This window comes from Phyllostomus discolor, chromosome 5, assembly GCF_004126475.2.
Source record: "Phyllostomus discolor isolate MPI-MPIP mPhyDis1 chromosome 5, mPhyDis1.pri.v3, whole genome shotgun sequence".
Classification (NCBI taxonomy): Eukaryota; Metazoa; Chordata; class Mammalia; order Chiroptera; family Phyllostomidae; genus Phyllostomus; species Phyllostomus discolor.
This window is the reverse complement of record NC_040907.2, coordinates 20729912-20751277: the sequence shown is the minus strand read 5'-3', so window position 1 is coordinate 20751277 and position 21366 is coordinate 20729912. Positions and strand designations below refer to the sequence as shown.

General features: G+C 48.8%; 2 protein-coding genes across 2 annotated transcripts in view; one reads left to right on the top strand and one right to left on the bottom strand.

Moving 5' to 3' along the window:
* The first annotated feature begins 2678 nt into the window (after positions 1-2678).
* Positions 2679-5066, top strand: MARCKSL1 (MARCKS like 1). The gene is made up of 2 exons (XM_028513076.2): positions 2679-2966; positions 3806-5066. Exons 1-2 carry the CDS (start codon positions 2880-2882, stop codon positions 4316-4318), a joined length of 600 nt encoding a protein of 199 aa, XP_028368877.1. The 5' UTR covers positions 2679-2879; the 3' UTR covers positions 4319-5066.
* A 188-nt stretch (positions 5067-5254) lies between these two features.
* Positions 5255-21366, bottom strand: part of HDAC1 (histone deacetylase 1) — a 36323-nt gene continuing 20211 nt past the window's right edge. Inside the window, 14 exon segments of the mRNA XM_028511752.2 lie at positions 5255-5885; positions 6153-6201; positions 6741-6893; positions 7178-7308; positions 7402-7510; positions 8041-8116; positions 8118-8182; positions 8265-8373; positions 9760-9836; positions 9839-9851; positions 10947-11088; positions 11547-11685; positions 13309-13383; positions 18007-18124. Of these exon segments, the coding sequence (XP_028367553.1) occupies positions 5858-5885; positions 6153-6201; positions 6741-6893; positions 7178-7308; positions 7402-7510; positions 8041-8116; positions 8118-8182; positions 8265-8373; positions 9760-9836; positions 9839-9851; positions 10947-11088; positions 11547-11685; positions 13309-13383; positions 18007-18124 (1284 nt within the window). The 3' untranslated portion in view covers positions 5255-5857.

Sequence of the window (21366 nt, the reverse complement as noted above, 5' to 3'; positions counted from 1 at the left end):
AGCTTCCCTTCCCCTGTCCATCCCACATCACCCGGCTTCCCACCCCTCCTTCCCCTGCTGCTCCTCCTGGCCAAAGCTCACACCTCAAAGGTTCTGACCGCCACTGAGGCACACACGGCCACCCACAGGGACACGGAAAATATTCTCTCTTTTGTCCACAACTCATAGACATTCTCTCACACACTCAGCCTCACACACTCAGAGTTACACACACCCAACACAGTCAGACAATAGTCACCAACACACAACCTCAAGGACAGACAAGCACACACCCAGAAAGTCTCAAAGAGTCACCATGAGTACCAAGTCTCTCTCTCTCACCCTACACACACACAAAGATGCAGGCTCACACAACCACAACTCTACACACCTGGTCACACACACACACAGAGCCACAAAGTCTCTTACACACAGACAGATACAGAGCAATACACAGTCACACACAGAGAAAAACAGACACACACAGTTGCACACAGGCCCCCGGAGACGCAGAACAATGGGCACATTGTCTGGGTTTGCAGCAGCTGGGAGGAAGGAGCAGCAGTGTGGACAGAGGAGGCAGTGGGGGCTGCTGTGCCCCACCCCCCTTCACCCCTGCAGCATCCTCTAAACCTCTTCCCTCTTCCAGAAGCCAGATTCTGCTGGACCTGGACTTTCTGAGGGATTGGGCTCCCAGGAACCACCCCGCCGCCCCTAGCCTCCAGGAATGTCTAGTGGGGGATGCAGGGGTTCCTCTGTGGACCAGGCTCCTTCTGAGCCTCCGGGGACTTGGATCCTTTATCCTGGATGCTCCTCCCTCCCTCCTGGGATTATCCAAGCAATTTGCCCCTCATTCACACAGGGCAGTGCCTGGAAATCAGGATCCTTGGGATCTGCTCTTAACCTTTGACCCAAACCCCTCCAGAACTCACTCCCCCCCCTTCTAAGCCCTACCAACCGGGGGCGGGCAGTGCCTGGCAGCATTGTGGGTTCCCTATTGTGGCCAAGACAGAGATGCAGGTCACAACGTCCATCCCTTGGGGCAGTGGGTGGAGAAGTCACCATCATACCACAGAGCTGCAGTGGGGCATGGTGCCCTCCCTGTCCCAAAGCTAGCTCTTCTTGCCTCCCACACTGTCCAAGCAGCCCCAGATCTCAACAGAGAATTCTTCCGGGGGTTTCCTTAGAGTCCCCCGCCCATTTTATCTGGTCTCTCGGCTCTTTCTCACCCTCAGCCACTGGTATCTGCTGTATGCCCTTGGATATGTCACTCTCCCTTTTTCGAACCTCAGCATCCCAGCCTGTAAAACAGGAGGGTGCTGATGAAGCTGAGAGGATTCTGTTGTCTCAGAGTGGGGGTATGGGGGGTACAGGAGTGAGTGCTGAATGTAGAAGCCACCTTGGCCGGCCCCTCCCACAAACCCCACTGCGGTCAGACCTGTGGGGAGTTTCTGACCTCTCAGCCCAGGGTGGGGGGTGTATCTCCACAACTGACCACCTCAGTCCTTCCAGAAGCCCCTACCCATTGTAGGCTGAAGGGAAGATGGACACCATTGCTGACTGAGCTGTCCAGGACACAGCCTTGCTTTTGTAACACTTTGCTTCCTCCAGATGCCATCCCCTTCCTCCTGTATGTTCAGCCTGACAAACCAACCCCTTCGCCCCAGGCAGCTGGACACACACGCACATGGTGGGGCCAGCCGGGTCCCTGGGGTTCCCGTGGCCTGTCCAGGGTGTGAAGGGAGGCTGGTGATGGCCTACCTACCGAAGATAAATACCCAACCTACCCCCACCACCCCCCCCCTCCTCCGCAGGAAATGGAGTGTTTTAAGGTTTGTCAATCCCCCTCCCGGGGTTTCTCTGCCTGCTTGGTGGGGAGTTCTGAGGTAGGGGAGCAGATGTGGGAGGAGAGCAACAGCCCGGTCAGACATACTGTGTCAACTTCTCTGAGTCCCAGGCTTCCTCAGCTTTCAAATGAAGATGAAGATGCCCTTCTAGAGGTCACAGGACCACCTTGATGGATCCAGGCTGAGGGCATGAAGGACCAAAGGTGAGCTGGTTCTGTGCTGGCTCAGCATAACTGGCCACGGGAACTGAGCCGGTGGATGAGGGTGGCCTCACCAGTCTGACCAGAGTGATGCCGCAGACGGTCAGACGGTCAGACCCCGGGGTGGGCCAGCTGGGAAGTGGGGGGACCTCTGACCTGCCTCAGCGTTGAGGGAGAGCAGACCCTAGCCAGGGACCCTGCATCTTTGATGACCACATTCTCTGGAGCATAATTCAGGACTAGCCGTCGGATGCGTCTGGGCATGCGAACCCTTGGCAGAGTTCTAGAGGGAGACTGTCAGGGACTGCCAGGGCAGGACCAAGGTAATGGGGGGCCACTCGAGATGCTGGGGCAGCTCTCTGAGAGGTGGGTGGTGGGAGGAGGAAATGATTGCTCTCTCCCCTTTCCCCTAGGAGCAACTCCTCTGCCCCGCTCGCCGAAGAACCCGCCTCTCCCCGTCCCACACAAGACCCCACCTGCCGTGTGGGCTGGGGGAGAGAACCGGACCCGCCGGCATCGCCCACTGCTCAAGTGGGGCGCGCGACCTGAGCCCGCCTCCGCCCCTCGATTGGGCGCTCATTTTAAATGCCCGGCCCCGCCCCAAGCTCCGGGCGCTCATATATAGGCGGGCTCGGCGGGCGGCGGGCGGCATTCTGGCGCGAGGAGCAGATCGGCGGGCTGGTGCAGTTGTTGGGTCGGGCACAGAGTGGAGGGTGCCAGCTCGATTTCCCCCGATACCCCTCCCCTCCAGGCTCGAGCCCCACCCCTTCGCCGGCCAGGCCGACCCCGCCGAACCACCCCCTGTGGCGCGAGCCCGGGGTGGCTCCAGGCGCCCCCCAGCAGACCCCCCATCATGGGCAGCCAGAGCTCCAAGGCTCCCCGGGGCGACGTGACCGCCGAGGAGGCAGCAGGCGCTTCCCCCACTAAGGCCAACGGACAGGTGGGTGCGCTGGGCACGGCCCGCCCTGGCCCCCTCTTCGCGTACCTTACCCCCTCTAGGGCCCTGGGCCGGGGCCGCGCGCTTTGTCCGGCCCGGGACACGCGGCAACCCCCTCCCCCGCCTGGTCCCTTTGTTCTCCGCGCCGCAGCCCCCGCGGGTGAAGCGAGGGGAGGGGCGGGGAGGGGGCGCCGGCCGGGCCCCGCCGCCTTCTTTGTTCGCCGCCTTGGCCCCCGGCGCTGCCCCCCGGCCGCCCCCGAGTGCGGCGCGGGGAACAAAGGGCCGCGCCAAGGGGGCGCCCAGGGGCCGCGGGGCGGGGTACCCTCCCCCTCTGAACACTCCACCCGCATCCCTGACCTCCGTGGCCAACAGGCTTTTTTCAAGGGGTAGCCGAGATGTGGAGAGAGCCTGCGGTGGGTGGGGGGCCGTTTACACAAAGCAAGAAAGCCAGGGAAATAGGCCGTCCAGGTGCGGAGAACAGCGCCCCGGGGCGGCTTCCCGCCCAATCTCGGCTAGCAGGGCTCGCCCGCCTGCCCGGGCTCCGCGGCCGCCTGTGAATCTGCGCCGAATAGAGCGCGCGCCCCGGGGGAGGTGGGTGGGGGGCCACGGGACCCCAGCGCCTCCTGCTGGCCACGGCCTCCGTTCTCGGCCCCAGCACCCCCTGGAAGGGCAGGAGGAGGGAGATAGATGTTTGACGGCTTCCCGGGTGTGGGGTGAGGCTACAATCAGACTCGGCTGCAGTAGAATGAATCGGGTCCTCATTGTCTGGAAGGGGTCAGAGGCAGGCTGGGGGTGGGGGGTGTCGAGTCCTGACCCTTACTGCTGTCTCCTCTGCCCCACAGGAGAATGGCCACGTGAAAAGCAATGGAGATTTATCCCCCAAGGGTGAAGGGGAGTCGCCCCCTGTGAACGGAACGGAGGAGGCAACCGGGGCCACCGGTGATACCATCGAGCCAGCACCCCCAAGCCAGGGAGCTGAAGCCAAGGGGGACGTACCCCCCAAGGAGACCCCCAAGAAGAAGAAGAAATTCTCTTTCAAGAAGCCTTTCAAATTGAGTGGCCTGTCCTTCAAGAGAAATCGGAAGGAGGGTGGGGGTGAATCGTCTGCTTCCTCACCCACAGAGGAAGAGCAGGAGCAGGGGGAGATCGGTGCCTGCAGCGAGGAAGGCACTGCCCAGGAAGGGAAGGCTGCTGCCATCCCCGAGAGCCAGGAACCCCAGGCCAAGGGGGCAGAGGCTAGCACTGCCTCCAAGGCAGGAGACACAGAAGAGGAGGCAGGGCCCCAGGCTGCAGAGCTGTCCACTCCCTCCGGGCCGGAGAGTGGCCCAACACCTGCCAGCGAGCAGAATGAGTAGCCGGGTGGGGGCAGGTGGGTGATCTCTAAGCTGCAAAAACTGTGCTGTCCTTGTGAGGTCACTGCCTGGACCTGGTGCCCTGGCTGCCTTCCTGTGCCCAGAAAGGAAGGGGCTGTTGCCCCCTCCCAGCCACGATCGATCCCTTTCCACCTTTCCTTCCCTCCTGTGGATTCTCCCATCATCCACCTGGTCTTCCTCTCAAGGCCAGTTGAAGATGGTCCCTTCCCTGTTTCCCAAGTTAGGTTAGTGACGTGAAATGCTCCTGTCCCTGGCCCCACCTCTTTCCCTGGCCCCACCCCTGCAGAAGGCAATTGCTGGTTTTTCCCAATTCTTTTCCAAGTAGGTTTTGTTTACTCCCCAAATCCCTGAGCCAGATGTGGGGTGCCTGTGTCCAGCCTTCCCCCTGTTGAGTTTTTAGTCTCTTGTGCTGTGCCTAAGTGGCACCTGGGCTAGGGGAGGGCACTGCCCCTGTCTAGGTTTTTATAACTGTCTTACTCAAGTTCAAACCTCCAGCTTGTGAATCAGCTTTGTCTTTTTTGACTTGGTAAGCAAGTATTAGGCTTTGGGGTGGGGGAAGGTCTGTAATGTGAAACAACTTCTTGTTGTCTTTTCCCCCCTCCCATTGTTGTAAATAACTTTTAATGGCCAAACCCCAGATTTGTACTTTTTTTTTTCTAACTTCTAAAACCATTTTCTTCCACCTGGTTTTACTGTAACATTTGGAAAAGGAATAAATGTTGTCCCTTTAGTGGTGCTTTTTAATGAGTGGTCTCTTCTGGGGGAAGGGTGGAGACTGGTCAACCTCCAACCTTGAGAGAGAGGTATGAAGAAGACAGGTGAGTTGGTGGAGTTCTGTTGTTGGGGGTTGCCCATATCCTTGTGGACCCCCAGAGGGCAGGGAAGTGGAGACAAAGTCACCCCAGGAATACTGCTAGATGAGCTCAGGACGGTATAGAATGTACCATTTTATTACAAAGACTCACACAAAAAAAGAAAATATCTTAAAAATGAAACTACCCATCTCCAACTGCAGAACAGGGCAGGGAGGGGGAACACAGGTCAGGCAGTGTGAGTTTCTTGGCTCACTTGGGCAAGTGGGGAAGGTATGAGAACATAACCAATCTAAAGATGGCTGGTGTTACCTTAAGGAGCCTGTAAAGAACAGGGAGTCCCAGAAGACCCAGCCACCCATTCTAAAATGCTCAATAAAGGGCATCTTTCCAAAGCTACTGAGCAGAAATTTGGCTTTCAGGAATTTTGTCCTATGGATGTTTAAGAGAACAGAATCCCTTCCATCCAGAACCAGCACCCTTTATGGTTCAAAATCAAGAATTGGGGAGAGCTGGCAAGACAGCTATTAGAAGAACTCACCCAGCACATGTGCCTTGTGCTTGGGGCCCTGGTTCCTGTTAGGTCCCTGGGGATATTTATATTTAATATATTTTTATATAAATACACAGAAATAGAAAATATAAAATCTGAGGGGTTGCAGGAGAAAGGTGGGGGACTTTGCAAGAAGCCAAAACTGGAGAGATCTGCTCAGGTCAACTTGACCTCCTCTTTGACCCTGTGGAAAGAGCAGAGACTGGTATGAGATAACCCACTCCAGAGGCCTTGCAGCAAAAGTGGGGGTACAATGACTTTCACAGGACCCCAGCTGCTCAGGTGACTGCTGAGGGCTGGGGCTTCCTAGCTCTGCCTAGAACTGCAGAGACAGGCTGGTCCCTGAAAGAGGCCTTTGTAAATGAAACCAGCTGTCCCTGCGCCTTTGCTCTCAGTGTAGTGGGACAAAGGGGCTGGTGCACCAATACCAGGGAGATGGCCCCGTCCTCACCCTTTGGCTTCTTGCTTGTCCTCCTTGGTTTTCTCTTCTTCTGTGACTTCTGGAACATAAAAATGCACAGATAGCCATGGGCAGCCCCTCTGGAAAGACCCATGGGATCATCGCTTACCCAGAAACCCCTTCCCCACGGTACAGCTCACTGGATATAAAAAGAGAAAAGCCCATCCCAGGTCCACCCAGTGAGCCCTGTGAGAACAAACAGGTCTGACCGGTTTCCCAACCTGCTGGAGTCTGAACCTGGTGGGAGGAGGCAGCCCCCTGGGAAACTGGAGTGAAGTGCCAGGAAAAGGGCTTGGGTGGTATGTGAGAGCCACGCTCCTGACCACAGGGAGCCCAGGCATGTCCCTGGCCCTGGAGCCTGGCAGGGCTCAATAAGCCAGTGGAGATGACGAATTGGATTTCATTCTTTTGTAAGCCCTGCCACTTCTGGGCACAACTGAAAGGCCCAAGGAGCTCAGGAAGAGCCCCATAGGAGCCGGCAGGGCCCAAGTTGGCTCCCTCCTCCCAGTGCCCTACATAGATTCATCACCCTCTGGGGCCTGAGGCTCAAGACCCAGTCCTAGCTCAGCCCAAACCCACCTTTCTTCTCTTCTGGGTCTTTCTCTTTTTCATCCTCTGTTTTGACTCTCTTGGCTTTTTTGAAGTTGGAAGAGTTCTTCCGACCACCTTCCCCCTCCTCATCAGAGTCGGAGAACTCTTCCTCACAGGCAATTCGTTTGTCGGAGGAACAGACTGTGAAGCAATGGGAAACATTGAGAGAGCAGAAGAGTCTTATCTCTGGGTCTGTGCCCAGTGCTTCCCTGTTCCTGTCCTCCAAGAGACACCAAGGGAAGGGGACAAAGAGAAGGGCGTAGGGAACTCAGGCTCCCTAACTGTTCCTACAAGGCACTGGAGTTTGGAACTTGGGTTTCCCAACAGACGGGTAGCTTGGGAAGAAATGTGGAACCAGGAACAGTGGAAGGGAGTCAGAGCTGCCTACTTGGTGGGAAGTACAGGACCCTGGGTCTGGGTCTTACTCGAGATGCGCTTGTCAGGGTCTTCTTCGTCCTCATCACCACTCTCCTCTGGAATGGCATCCTCAGGGATCGCCTGCATTTGGACCCCAGGTGCGTGGGGCAGCATTCTCAGGTTCTCAAACAGTCGCTGTCTATGGCCAATGGTAGAGAGGGTGGCTGGGCTCTAGTTAGGGACAAACCACAGCCTGGAATGTTCAATCAAGGGTGCCTGGGGATGTACTCACTTGATTTTCTCCAGGTATTCATTCGTGTTCTGGTTAGTCATATTGGAAGGACTGATGTGAAGCTTGAAATCTGGTCCAAAGTATTCAAAGTAGTCGTTGTATGGAAGCTCTAATTGAGATAGTGAGTAAGAGAGTTGTGAGACCTGGTTGAACCACGGGACCCCGAGAAAAGCATTTGTAGGTTTATCTGGACCTGTCAGCCCAACTATCAAAGAGAAGAAAGCCTCCCAGATGGGGCGAGAAGGGTGCCTACAGTACTTCAACCCCTTTTAATGCCATTCTACAATGTCCGCACCGATGGGGGTGGTGCATGTGTCTCACTATGAGAAGGCCCAAGCCCCTGGTTTAGAAAAATTAGGTAATACACATTGGAAGCACTTCCTTACTACCCCAGCTACCCTACAGAATAGAAATCCCACTGATAAATAGCCACTGATACTTCTGTTCACACCAAAAGAGAGACAGGGGACAGGGTCAAAAGTACTCAGGGAAAATGACAACCACAAGAGAACAAGCAGGAGAATCAATGACTAGTATTGGAAGAGAAGAGGTCATATGCCCAATGGGAAAAGGAGTCGTGAGCTTAAGGAAATGTGAGCTCCAGCCCCACCCAGCCCAGTGTGGCCCTGGAACTATTACCATTAGGAATCTCTGTGTCCAGGGCCACGGCTGTTTCATACGTCCCAGCACGGGCAACATTACGAATGGTGTAGCCCACCTCCTCCTAGCATCAGCATAGGCAGGTTAAAGCTCTTCACAAATTCCACACACTTGGCGTGTCCTTTGGTGGGAGAAGACGGTGCTAGGTTACAGGAGCACCCAACAGGACCCTGCCCGCCCAGCCCCATGCTACCTGGTCTCACCTTTGATGGTCAGATTGAAGCAACCTAAACCGATCCCCGACAGGGAGTCAGAGCCACACTGTAAAACGACCGCGCTGGGCTGGAACATCTCCATTACTTTGGAAATGACCTAAAAGAACACATCCTGGTCACCACCAGCCTCAAGAAAAGCTATGTGATGTCAGGGGCAAAGAAAAGGTGCAGCGCTTTCTCCCGTGCTTCACCATCTACTCCAACCCATGCCGCTCTCTCACATGCTGGGCGGGAGACAGAAACAAGTATCAGCTCAGGGTCCTGATTTCCCCATTGTGGATTTCAGTTTTCCAATCTGAAAGATCTCCAAGAGCCTCCTAGGTCTACTAACACTGGACCTAGAATGGGCTCCCATCAGCTCCCTGAGTCCCTCCTTTCGCTGCCTGGGCTCCAGTGTCACGTCCTCTAGTAAGTCCTTCTGACCCTCAGATACATCTGTTCTGCTCACCTGGTCCTACAGACTCTGAGCCTGATGTTGGGAGCAACCAGCTCACTTTTTCTAACTCATTCTCACAACCAGAATCTGACCATTACTGAGGACGGAAACCGTAAGTCAGGCTTCTGTCATCCTTACTACCAGGGACACAGTCTGCGTTTGGTGCCTGCTGACTTCATTAGGCTACTCGATTAATGGTTCCCGCTGCTTACAGGTGAAGATTTAGCTCCTCAGGGTGACATTCAAGGCTTCCTTTGAAATACTGACCCCAACATACATTTCCCACACCCTTCAGCACTCCTCCCACACATCACACTGGCCTACATACAGCTACATATTGGCACCACTGTTCCTTCTGCTGAATGCCACCCCTCCCCATCCAGCCCTCACCCCCCTTCTTCACATGGGTAACTCCTCATTTTTTCAAAGTCTAGCTCAAATGTCACCACCTCTGTGAAATCATCTGACTGCCCTCTCCCCAGCCCAGGCGGCAGTCTGACTCTCACTCCTCTGTTCTTCCTCAAAAACAGTACTGGCTGCACACTGCCGGGTGTGTGCCTGCCTCCCACACCCCACCAGGGGTGTCCAACCGCAGCCTGCGGGCTGCATACATCCAGGATGGCTCTGAATCTGGCCCAACGCAAAACTGTAAATTTACTTAAAACCTTTTTTTGCTCCTCAGTTTTCATTAGTGTTTGTGTATTTAATGTGTGGCCCAAGCAAGACAACTCTTCTTCTTTCAGTGCTGCCCAGCGATGCCAAAAGGCTGGACACCCCTGAGGGCCTAGACTGTGAGGTGTAGGCCACAGATCATGTCTTAAATACCTCGTATCCAACAGAGGGCCTGACTCCACAGAAGGCATGAACAAATATTTGGATGAGTTTTTGCTTTCAGAACTGAGCACAAAGCATGCAATCCAGGGTTTAAACACATCTCCCAACTAGCCTCTCAGTGGGGAGAGATCCCTGAGACACAGCGAGGGTGCTCTGCTACCCCTCCCTCAGACCAACCCTGTTTGTAGCCCAGGTGGCGGATAAACTACTTACCGGCTTGAAAATAGCCTCGTAGGACTCGTCATCAATCCCATCTCGAAGAGGGTAGTTAACAGCATAATACTTGCCTTCCCAGCCCCAATATCCTAGTCAAGGGGAACAGTAAAGTAAAATTGAAAATGAAGCTAGGAAAAAGTTCAAGGTTGGGGGCTGGAAGGCTAAAGAAAGAGACAGTGATTCTAAGAGAGACAAGCTGGGCCCATGAGGTGGGCCAGGGGCACAGCAGGGACACCTTGGGGGTTAATGCCATTCCCCTCAATGGCAAGTCTAACTCACATCTCTTGACATACCACTGAGCCTGTACCCAAACTGAGAATTGTTTATGGGGCCAGAGATTAAATATCCTACTCCACAGCACAAAGACCCTACCTTTGGATTGGGTTAGAGCTGGCCGGTGACTGGGTCACAGAACACCTACCCACAACAATTCTCTCCAGAGAGCTTCAGTGCTCTCCCACCCCTACCCACCCACGCCCCTCTCCTCTCTGGGGAGGGACGGAGGGGAAGCAAAGAGAGAAAAAGAATTCTTTAAAATAGTAAATGTTCAGTTATTCTTATGCTTGCCATACCACACAGATGACTTGGTGCCACTTTCTCACCCCAGGGTTACTGGCATGACAAAGCGGCTGGTCTCACTGTACTCAAGCTAACAACGGAACTGTTTGATGAAGTAGCTCCTGGGGGTTCTTACACGTCCATGGATGGAATCATTAGGGGGAGGTGTCTATTAACTATTCGATATTAGATGCAAAATTCATGTACTTCTCTGGGGAGAGAGTCCATGGGTTTCAGTCAAACGGTTCAAAGGGGAAATAACCTAAAATGTTAAGAAACCCTGAGATGGTTCATAAGGGTCCCAATTCCTAGCCCAGGGGAGAGAACATGATGTTTCTAGACTAAAATTCAAGCCACATGGGACATGTGAATAGTGTAATGCAATTCAGCTGTGGCCAGGAGGGCAGTGCATGAGTCAGTGGATCCCTACCCCTCCCAACCCTGTATGTCCCATCTCTTCCTTCCTCCAGAATGAGGCAGGAAGGAGACTATGGGCAGGTGTCCCAGGCTGGAGTATGGTGTTCTGAATGGCAGAAGAGACAGGAAGCAGCTTTGGTGACATAAGACAGGAGAGTTAGAGCTGGCAGCTGAAGGTGAGCTGGTTGGCCCCTGAAGGGAGTTCTCACCCGTAGGTCCCCAGTTCCTGGGAAGTACTCTCCATATTTATGAAAGGACACAGTCATGACCCGGTCTGTGGTATAGAAGGCCTCTTCCACGCCATCGCCGTGGTGAATATCAATGTCAATATACAGCACTCTCTGGTGATACCTAGGACCAAAAGGGGGTCAGGGATCTGGGAGCTCTTTCACAGTGGGACGCGCCAAGGGCGCCAGGTTCCAGCTTACCGAGCTGGCTGCCTCCCTCAGGTATCTCTAAGCACCAGAGACGTGGAAACTGGCTGAAGTAAGGTGGCAGAGCGGCAGGGTGTCTCCACAGGCCTGACCAAGCCGACCAAGTCCGATCTTCCTACTCTATAGCCAGGGTCAACTCCGGCCACACAGGGACACTCTGGAGGCAGGATCTGAGCAGCACCTGCCCCTGATCTTGCCGTGGGCTCAGATCAAATCAAGACCCCGTCAAGGAGAGAATGGCCAGAGACACTCACCAAACATATCCTAGCCAGCATACCGCTAGGAAAAGCAAACTAGGGAGGCAAGCCCCGGGGAAAGGTAAGTGGGAACCTGGCCTAAGGTGCTCCTCCAAAAGACAAGGCCAGGCAGGCATACTTTAGCAGTTCCAGGATGGCCAAGACGATATCATTGACGTAACAGAAGCCAGATGCCTCGGACTTCTTTGCATGGTGCAGGCCCCCAGCCCAATTCACAGCGATGTCCGTCTGCTGCTTATTAAGTTTCACAGCACTTGCTGGGCGTGGGAAGAGAGAACATAAGCCTATTACCAAGCCACTCTCCCCCTCCCCCTCTCCCAAAGAAACCCAGAGAACCCAGTGAGAGGTAGGACCTGCCTATAAAAACAGCTGTACTGTACAATCCACAAGCCAGTCTTCACCCTCCCACCCCATTCCAACAGGGCTGCAAACATGGGATTAGTACTTTAAAAAACTATTTCCCAAACTGAAGGTAGTAACCCCCTCAGTATATCTTAAAATTGGTTTAGTGGGTCATGACCAGTATATATATTTTTAAATGAAACAGAGTAGAGTAAAAATATGAGAATGACAGTAAAGGTAACTGCTCTTCAGTAAAACTGGCTTCAGAGTGAGAAAGGGTTTTGAGTGCATGTGTGTGTGTGTATATGTACAACCTGGACTGAAAGTATATATGTACTTCTTACCATGGTTCACAATAAGACAAATTTTGAAGATACCAAAGGCAGTAGAGGCTTAAAGTACAAACAGGTCCAAGAAGTGAGAGAGAAATACACACTCAAGTGTTCAAGTGCATTTGTTAAAATGTAATTTTAACAGCAATAAAAACATGAAATAATCCGAATGACCCAATACGAGGGGACCAATTATATCAACTGAAGCAGGTCCATAACATGGAATAATCATGTAGCCATTAAAATTCATGCTGTATCTACTATAGATAGGGAAACTTTAAAGATTTACTAAGTAAAAAAAAATGCAGCCACAAATCTATATCGATATAATGCACACAATTTATATGAAACATAGATGTATATATATTATGTCAAGATATATACACATACAAAAACAAACAGATACAAAAACTCCAAAACAGTGAGAATGGTTATCCATGGCAGTGTAATTGTAGGCATTTTTTTTTTCGTGCACTTCTTTGTTTTCTGAGATTACACTGGATGGTGGGAAGGAGGAGGGAGGAGAGAAAACAATGATGGTTAAGAAAATAAATGTTTGTTAAACCCTGGCCGGGTAGCTCAGCTGGTTAGAGCATCATTCTGATACACCAAGGTTGTGGGTTCAATCCTCAGTCAGGGCACATACAAGAATCAACCAATGAATGAATAAATAAGTTGAACAACAAATTGATGTTTCTCTCCCCCCCCACCCCTTCCTCTCCTTCTAAAATCAATCAATAAAATAAAACTTAAAAAGAAAACAAGTATTTGTTAAGAAAAAGTGTTTAGAGTAATCCTAGAGGCAATCTAGAAGTTACTAATGGAAGTAAGCAATACATAGGACATCTTTCTGATCTCAAAGATAACTACCATGCTCTTTTGTTAGACACAAATGATACTTCCCATTTTTATGGCACTATGCAATTCACAAATTGCTTTTACATACATCTCAACAACCCATAAGGTCAGCTGGGAATTCCTGTACGTAAGATCGCACAGCAGGAGAGGACAGTCAAGAACACCTGTCAGTACCATGTCAGAGGTTGAGCCTGGGTTGGGACTGAACCAGGACATTTGGAAAACCTAAGCCAGAAACCCACAGGGCCATTTCATATGGTCCCAGATCAACCCTACTAGGACAGTGACCTCAAAGACAGATCTATTACAACCCAGCACAGAGCTCAAGGAGGGAGGTGTGTTCCTTACCCACAGAGCCACCAGTAGATAACTGACAGAACTCAAACAGGCCGTCAAATACCGGACAGTCCTCACCAACGTTGACTTGAAAGACATAGCAAAAGGTTATTTTCCAGAGTTTCCTTTAGTTTGTGTTTAGAGATTTATGAGCTGATGGAAAAAACAGAATTGGATTCAGAAGGCTTGGGTTCTAGTTCAGACTCTACTACTTACTGGCTGTGTAAGTGGCCATTGCATTTAACTTCGTTCAGCTGTGGCTCATTATCTATAACAAGTGATCATGATATCCACCTCACCCAGTTGTTGAGAAGATTAATAGAAATCTTATTAGATGGGGAAGCATTTAGCAAGTAAGTACTTGGAAAATGCTGATTCATTCCTTGAGGGAGAAAAATTTAGCTTATTCTTCCAGCCTGGGTTTTTTCCTGGACCTCACTCTGGCTGACCAACAAGGAAATGAAGGACAGGGACCTATAAAACTATCTTTCTCTGAATGTTTAACATGCCAGGCACTGCTAAATGCTTTCAGTACCTGATAGGATTTATCCTCACACAACCATATTAGGTAAAATTTGGTTCTATTTTTTAAATGGGAAAACAGGTTCTGAGAGGTGAACTGCTAGTAAATGGCAGAGGCAGTATTGAAGTATTTTGGTCTGTCTGTCCTAAAAGCCTATGAAAAATATACTCTGGCTTTTCCCCAGTGATTTCTCATCTGATCTTCAAAACAACCCCATGAGCCGGATGGACAGATAACCCCACTGCAGAGGAACAAACAGATACAGAGAAGTTAATTGAGTTGCCCAAGGTTATACAACCAGGCAATGGCAGAACCAGAATCAGAGTCCAGGTGTCTTGAGTCTCATGGTCCAGTGCTCTTTCTACTATACCACAAGTGACAACTGGAGTAAAGTTATTTCAGGCCTAAAGTTCCGACTAACACATAATGATGAAACACATGCAAACCATAATGTAAATGAAACAAACAAACAAAAAAGACAGGAAGGGAAGCACACCCGAAGGCTGTAGACTCATACAGCTAGAGGAACCTTATGGCTCCAAGTCTCCTCTCAGAAAAGGAAACTGAGGAGACATCAATGATACACAGGAAGTTAAGAAGCAAGGGTAGGGCTACAGCCTTATTCTCTTGTCCCAGCCTTTTCCTCCACTGCATCCACTGTTATCAATAGAGGTTCCCAAATTAGAGCAAGGAGGGGGGACCCCTAGGATGAAGAGAACAGGAGAGCCCAGCCTGGACTGTGGTGACCTCTTGAGACACAGCTGAAGCTCAAGGTGTGCAATAACCACAAGAGTTACCAGTTCCCGCAATACCCTAAACTTGGAGGGTACCCTGCTCTGATGTCCTGCCAACACAGTACTCTGAGGAAGCGTGGCCTGCATGAGGCAGAGTGCAGTGGGTGGCTCTCTCCCCAGCTCCCTGGGTAAATACTAGGAGACCGTGTCAATAAGAACTTTGGTCCCTGGGGCAAGGCTATTTATCCACTGGCAACCGATCCCCCCCGGCTGCTTCCTCCTGCAGTGGGTTTTGCCTGTCTGGGTTTCCAGAGTTTTGCTTGCATTCCCATTCGGGATGTAGAGCCTCCATGGGAGGAAATGGTGTTTTAGACACAAGGAAAAAATATTTCCCTCTAGGCCCCAAACCAACATGTGGCTCAAAAGGCAGCCCATTGTTCCCAGCTCAACAAGTTGTGTGATTAGAGACGGAAAGAAGGGAAAATGGGAAAGCAGACCCTCATTTGGACTAATCTGTAAGGTGAGGAAGGACTTTTCTATGGGTTTTCCATTTCCTACTATAAATACTTTTCTCATTCTTAGGCTGGCTTTAGATGGCAGGTGAGCAATATTGGGTGAGAGATGGGGGAGCAGAAATGGGTAGAAAGCCAGTAAAAAGCATAGTGCAGGAAGAGATTCATGGGATTGAACACTGACTTCTGGACAATGCTTATACCTTGGCAGTGGTGGTAATGGGGGGCTGGGGAGGAGGAAGTAGGAAAGAAAGGTATGTGATCAACAAGAGGTACCCAGGGGGGCTTTGACTGTATTGGTAGTATTTTCTTTCTTAGGCGGGTAGTGGGTACATGGATGTTCATTATGTTATTTTCTTATACTTCTTTTATGTTTGAAATATTTTACATGCAACATATTTAAAAACATTACAGAATCAGGAGACTAGAATTCCATTCTCATTCTACCACTGGAGAATTCCTTTTTCCATTCTTTTTTTAAAGAATATTTTATTTTTTTGCCCTGGCTGGTGTGGCTCAGTGGATTGAGTGCTGGCCTACGAACCAAAGGGTCGCTGGTTTGATTCCCAGTCAGGGCACATGCCTGGGTTGCAGGCCAGGTCCCCAGTAGGGGGCATGGGAGAGGCAACCATACAGGTTCCTCTCTTTCTCCTTCCCTTCCCCTCTCTAAAAATAAATAAATAAAATCTTTAAAAAAGAGAATATTTATTTTATTTTTAGAGAGGGGAGAGGGGGAGAAAGAGAAGGAGAGAAACATCAATGTGTGGTTGCCTCTTGCACACCCCCTACTGGGGACCTGGCCCACAACACAGGCATGTGGTATGAGAGGGAATCAAACCAGCAACATTTAGGTTCAATCCACTGAGCCACACCAGCCAGGGCTCATTTTCCATTCTTGCTGTGTGACTCTAGTAAAAGCATTTTACCTCCCTGGGTCTCAGTTTGTACATCTATAAAATGGACAAGATTGGCTCCAAATTTTACCACCATAAATCCCTTTTATCATGTTTCCCCCATGAGCCTCATGTTCTGACAGACTATCTGCCCCAAAAACTGCATTTATTCATGCTCCCATTTTCGCTTTTTATCAAGCTTCTCAAAGACTCAAAGTGACCACAAAGCATTTATCATTCTAGCCAACAGCAAGGAAACCTGACTTAGTTGGTCTTGTTATAGGTACAATTTCCTAGGTTAGGTATTGGTAAATATTTTCAAAGAGCACAGTTCTTACATCCCTGGTACTTCTGTAGACACCCCTGGTTAAAAAGCACACTAAGTACACTAAGTGACATCTCTCTATAACCCTATAAATCAAGGCAATAAGGTACCTCATGGTCCTTAAAGAACCTCATTCTTCCTACTCCACATCTTCAATGACAGAAAATCCCAGACCTAGTTTATGAATGCACAAGTTTAGAGTGTTGGTTTCAGGAAAATTAGAGCAATCTGGGAGCCACAGCCAAACCTGTACACTCCCAAGGTCCTATTATTTTGTCTGCCTTGACAGATTTGAAAATAAAAAAGTTGTAAGTCATACTGGTGAATGCTACTATTCAGTGATAGTTAGTGCTCTGAATACATTATCTCACTCATCCCCCACCCCAACCTCCACTGTGAGACAGGCACTACTGTCTTCTTTTTAGAGAAGGGAAAACAGGCTCAGAGAGGCTAGGAGACTTACTCAAGAACATATTTCTACGTGGCAGAGCTAAGGGATTCAAACCAAGACGTGAAACTCATTTTCTTGCCTCAACACCAAGCTGCTCCTCTATTAAGAGCCCTCTCTGCTGACAGTGGAGCCTGACTGCTAGCCTACATAGGTAATGAAAACCCCTAAAGCCATCTAGAGCAAAGGAATGGATTTGTCTCACCTTGAAAGGAAATAAGACCCTGTTAATTCAGAGAGCAAATACTTCACTTAGAGGGGCCAGCAGCTCCTGCAGTCGTGAAATGTAATGTTTCAAAGAAGGTCTCTGTGGTTCTGTAATCATTACCTGCACAATTATTGCAACAAATAAATAACTTTCCGCTTTGGGACTCAGACTACTTTGTGTCCAGTAGCAACAAACAAATGCCATGGATTTCCTGATATTTCAAAATAAGCTGTCAGAAGCTATCAAAACCTCTTCTGAACAACGCTGTTACGGTACATTGCTTTACTGAGATCTTAGGTGCTAAGCAAGAATTTCTAAAATAACACAAGTGAAAAGTCATGTACGATAGTTCTTCCCAATTTTGAACATATTTTCCCCCACAGCTACAATATTCCCCCAGAATTCCTACAAATTGAGTGCTGCTTCTGAGATGGAACCTGTTCTGAATTTCAAGTTCCAGAGGGCAGGGGCAGAATCACCTCAACTGAAAGATTATATCATCTAGAGTCTGTCCTAACCAGCTGCTGAATTCTTTTTTTAAATTATATTTTTGATTATGCTATTATGGTTGTCCCAATTTTTTCCCCGTGGCCCCTCCTCCACCCAGCACCCTCCAGTCTCTCAGGCAATTCCCACACCTTTGTTCACGTCCATTAAATTCTCAATGAATACTAACACAGTAGGAGCAGGTCAGTTGTACGGGGTGACATCCAGTCCATTTTACAAAAGAAAAATCTGAGGGGAAGGGACTTGCCCAGTTAGTTGTCAGAGCTGGGAGCTGTATCTGTGTTCCCCACTCCCAGGTCAGTGCTCCTTCCATTACAATAACTATGGTTTTCTTGGCAAAATGTTGTGAACCTAACTGGACAAGGTTCAATCTCTGTTCCTTATAAGCAGAAACAAGGAAAACCAGACTTGAGACAAAAGTACTTTCGCGTCCTTGGGAGGTAACGGAAATCAAGTGTCAGCTGAATGGGAGGTACAAAGGAAAGCAGGGTGGGCCCCTCCAACTGAAAAGGAGACCCAAATGGGGGCTTAAAGAAAAGGAGAGAACAGAATGGACTTACATCTCTGCATCTGCTTGCTATACTCAGACATGTTATCTGGGCGGATGGAGCGCAAGAATTTTATGTAGTCATCACTGTGATACTTGGTCATCTCTTCGGCATTGGCTTTATGGGGGCGCTAGAGGGTAGAGAGGAGAAAGGGCAGGTTATTCTTGACTACACACCAATCTTCACTCAGTCTAGTTTGAATGCATATCTGCCTAGCATTAGACTAGATGCTGCGAAGGATAAAAATAAATTATCGGTTAGATTCTGACCTCAAGAAACTTGCAGTCTAATTAGGCAATGAAACTATCAAAGGAGAGTCATTATCAGAAGACCCAGACTGCAACTCAAACTCTGTTGCTTAGGCAAGTCTACCTCTTGAGCTTCAACGTCTTCATCTATTATACACAGATAACATCTACCTTACAGGGAAGTTGTGAGAAAGAATGAAATTGTTAAAACCTTTATAAATTATGAAGCACTTTACAAATTATTACTTCTTCTTTTTCTTTTTTTGTATCCTTGCCCCAGGATACATTTATTGATTTGAGAGAGAAAGAAAAAAGGAGAGAGAGAAAAAAATTGATATGTGAGAGAAACAAAGATTACAGGTCACAGGATGATGCTCCAACCAACCAAGCCACACTGGCCAGGGCCAAATTATTACTTCTTTGTATTTTACTTCTTAAAAATGTTATTTATTTTTAGACAGAGAGGGAGAGGGGGACAGAGGGAAAGAAACATCAATGTGCAGTCACCTCCCACATGCACCCCACTGGGGACCCAGCTGTAACCCAGGGTGTGTGCCCTGACCGGGAATTGAACCAGCGACCCTTTGGTTCACAAACCAACACTCAATCCACTGAACCACACCAGCCAGGGCTACTTCTTTTTAGTATCAAATATGACAATATATAATTATGGGCCAAATGGCTCCAAAAACTCAAAAAGAAGGGGTGACTAATAATTAAAATACAAAGTCAGTCCAGAAGGAATCCAGCCATGTAATATGAAAAATACAGACATCTACTGAAGAAGATAGAAGAAACATTGTACATAGGACAATGATGCCTCAGTCCCTTTCAAAGTAGGCACTCTGGGACCTCACACAGTTCTCCCAATCGCCATTAGCTGCCCCATCGATGGTCTGAAATCTCTTCCATTTCAAATGTGATTTTAGTTTTGGGAAAAGCCACAAGTCACGGGGCACCAAATCTGGGCTGTAGAGAGGCTGAGTCATCTGGGTGATTTGATGTTTCAACAAAAAACTCTGCAAGAGACATGATGCATGAGCAGGTGGGTATGTTGTCATCATGAAACTGCCAATCACCAGTTGCCCATAGCTGCAGCCTTCTGAATCATCCGAATAGTTTCTGTAGAGGAATGTTCAAGCTTAACACAAAATCTGATGCAGACTAGTTGCTCTGCTCAGTCATTTTGAATACAACAGCCACACAGTACACATGCTTACTCAATGGCGTCTACCACCCCACTGACTAGTACAGTGAGGTCATCATTGTTCATGCATAAACATTCCAATCCACTCTCCTTGGGTGCCAGGTTACATCGATGTCACATAAACTATTCTTGTTATATTAACAGTGGCTGGACTTTTTCCAGACAGACCTCATAGATGGAAAACCTTTTATAAATCATCATCACACCAACAATTCTGATGACATCCTTCCCTTTAAAACTTGACATGGTAATTTTCTGGGTAGCCCGACATTCTGATTTCTCCTTCCCTCTTTTAAAAAATTTTCTTCTCACCCTGACTGATGTGGCTCAGTGGATTTGAGTGTTGGCCTGTGAACCAAAGGGTTGCCGGTTTAATTCCTAGTCAGGGCACATACCTGGGTTGCAGACCAGGTCCCCAGTGGGTGGGTAGTGCGTGAGAGGCAACCACACACTGATGTTTCTCTCCCTCTCTTTCTCCCTGCCTTTCCCCTCTCTAAAAATAAATAAATAAAATCTAAAAAAATAAATTATCTTCTCATGCCCTGACTGATATGGCTAGGTGGATTGAGTACTGTCCTATAAACCGAAAGGAACCACAAGGTTGCTGGTTCCATTCCCAGTCAGGGCACATGCCTAGGCTGCAGATCAGATCCCCAGTTGGGGGCATGCGTGAGGCAACCAACTGATGTATCTCTTGCACACTGCTGTTTCTCTTCCTCTCTTTCTCCCTCCCTTCCCCTCTCTCTAAAAGTAAAATAAAATCTTTTAAAAATTATTATTAATGTTGAACCTTTAAAAAAATTATCTTCTCCTCATCCCATCAAGGTAGGTCTTCTTGAAAGATGACACTCTTCTAATTACAAATTCTTTTATAGTTTATAAAGCATTTTCAACTAACATTCTAACATACAGCTAACACTGAGTGTTTCCTCGGTGCCAATTACTATTTCAGACACTATGTACTATCTTATATGATCCTTACAACAACCTTTTAAACTTCGTACTATTATCATCCTCACTCTGCAGTAAGGAAACTACAGCAGAGAGGTTAGGTAATTTGCCCAAGGTTAGAAAATAATAAACTGAATTAGGAAACTCAGAGGTCTGGATCCAGGTACAATCTGATTCTCATTTAATCCTCACTAAATATAATGAAAAATGTTTCAGACTGAAAGATGGACACTGTTTTATTAAAAAAAAAAAAAAACAAAAAAAACACAAAAAACCACCTATACTGAAAGAAACAAGGCTTGGCTCCAAATACTAAGGTGTTTTCTGTTTGTTTGTTTTTGTTTTACTATTTTAAGCCCTTTACTCTCTTAGAAATGTTAGCCAAGCTCATTTTGACTCTTCTACACATGACTACCCAAACTCTACATCTTACCATAATTTTCAGACTATATGATGCACTTCCCCCCAAATTTGGGGGGAAAGTGGGTGTGTCTCATAGTCTGAATGTAGCTTACCTGGCTCGCTAGGGGGGCAGCAGTGGCAGAGCGGGGTCACAGGTTATTAAATATTTTGTCACATTTTTTGCTTCAAAATTCTTCCCCCTATTTTCCTCCTCTAAAACCTAGGTGCATCTTATGGTCTGGTGTGTCTTATAGTCCTAAAAATACGGTAATCTCTCAGCTCCAATGTTCACAATTCCAACAGCTTCCCAGCCAGCTCCATCCATGAATCCCAGAGGCACTTCATATTTAACTTATCTTCCAGAACTTCTCTTTCACTATTTTTTTGTGAATGATGCCAACATCCACACAGGCCAAAAACCTAAGTGCCAACTTTAACTCCATACTTTCTTGCCTTCCACTTCAATCAACTGTCAATCCCTTTTACATTATCCCTCCATAATCTTGATCACATCCACCACCTTATTTCTCCTATGCTCCCTCTTTCCTGGGTTTCCTATTCTAA

Excerpts from the sequence above, each read along its gene's own strand:
- MARCKSL1 (XM_028513076.2), top strand. The coding sequence starts at position 2,880 with ATGGGCAGCCAGAGCTCCAAGGCTCCCCGGGGCGACGTGACCGCCGAG. Across the intron at positions 2,967-3,805 it reads CCACTAAGGCCAACGGACAG|GAGAATGGCCACGTGAAAAG; the intron begins GTGGGTGCGCTG and ends TCTGCCCCACAG.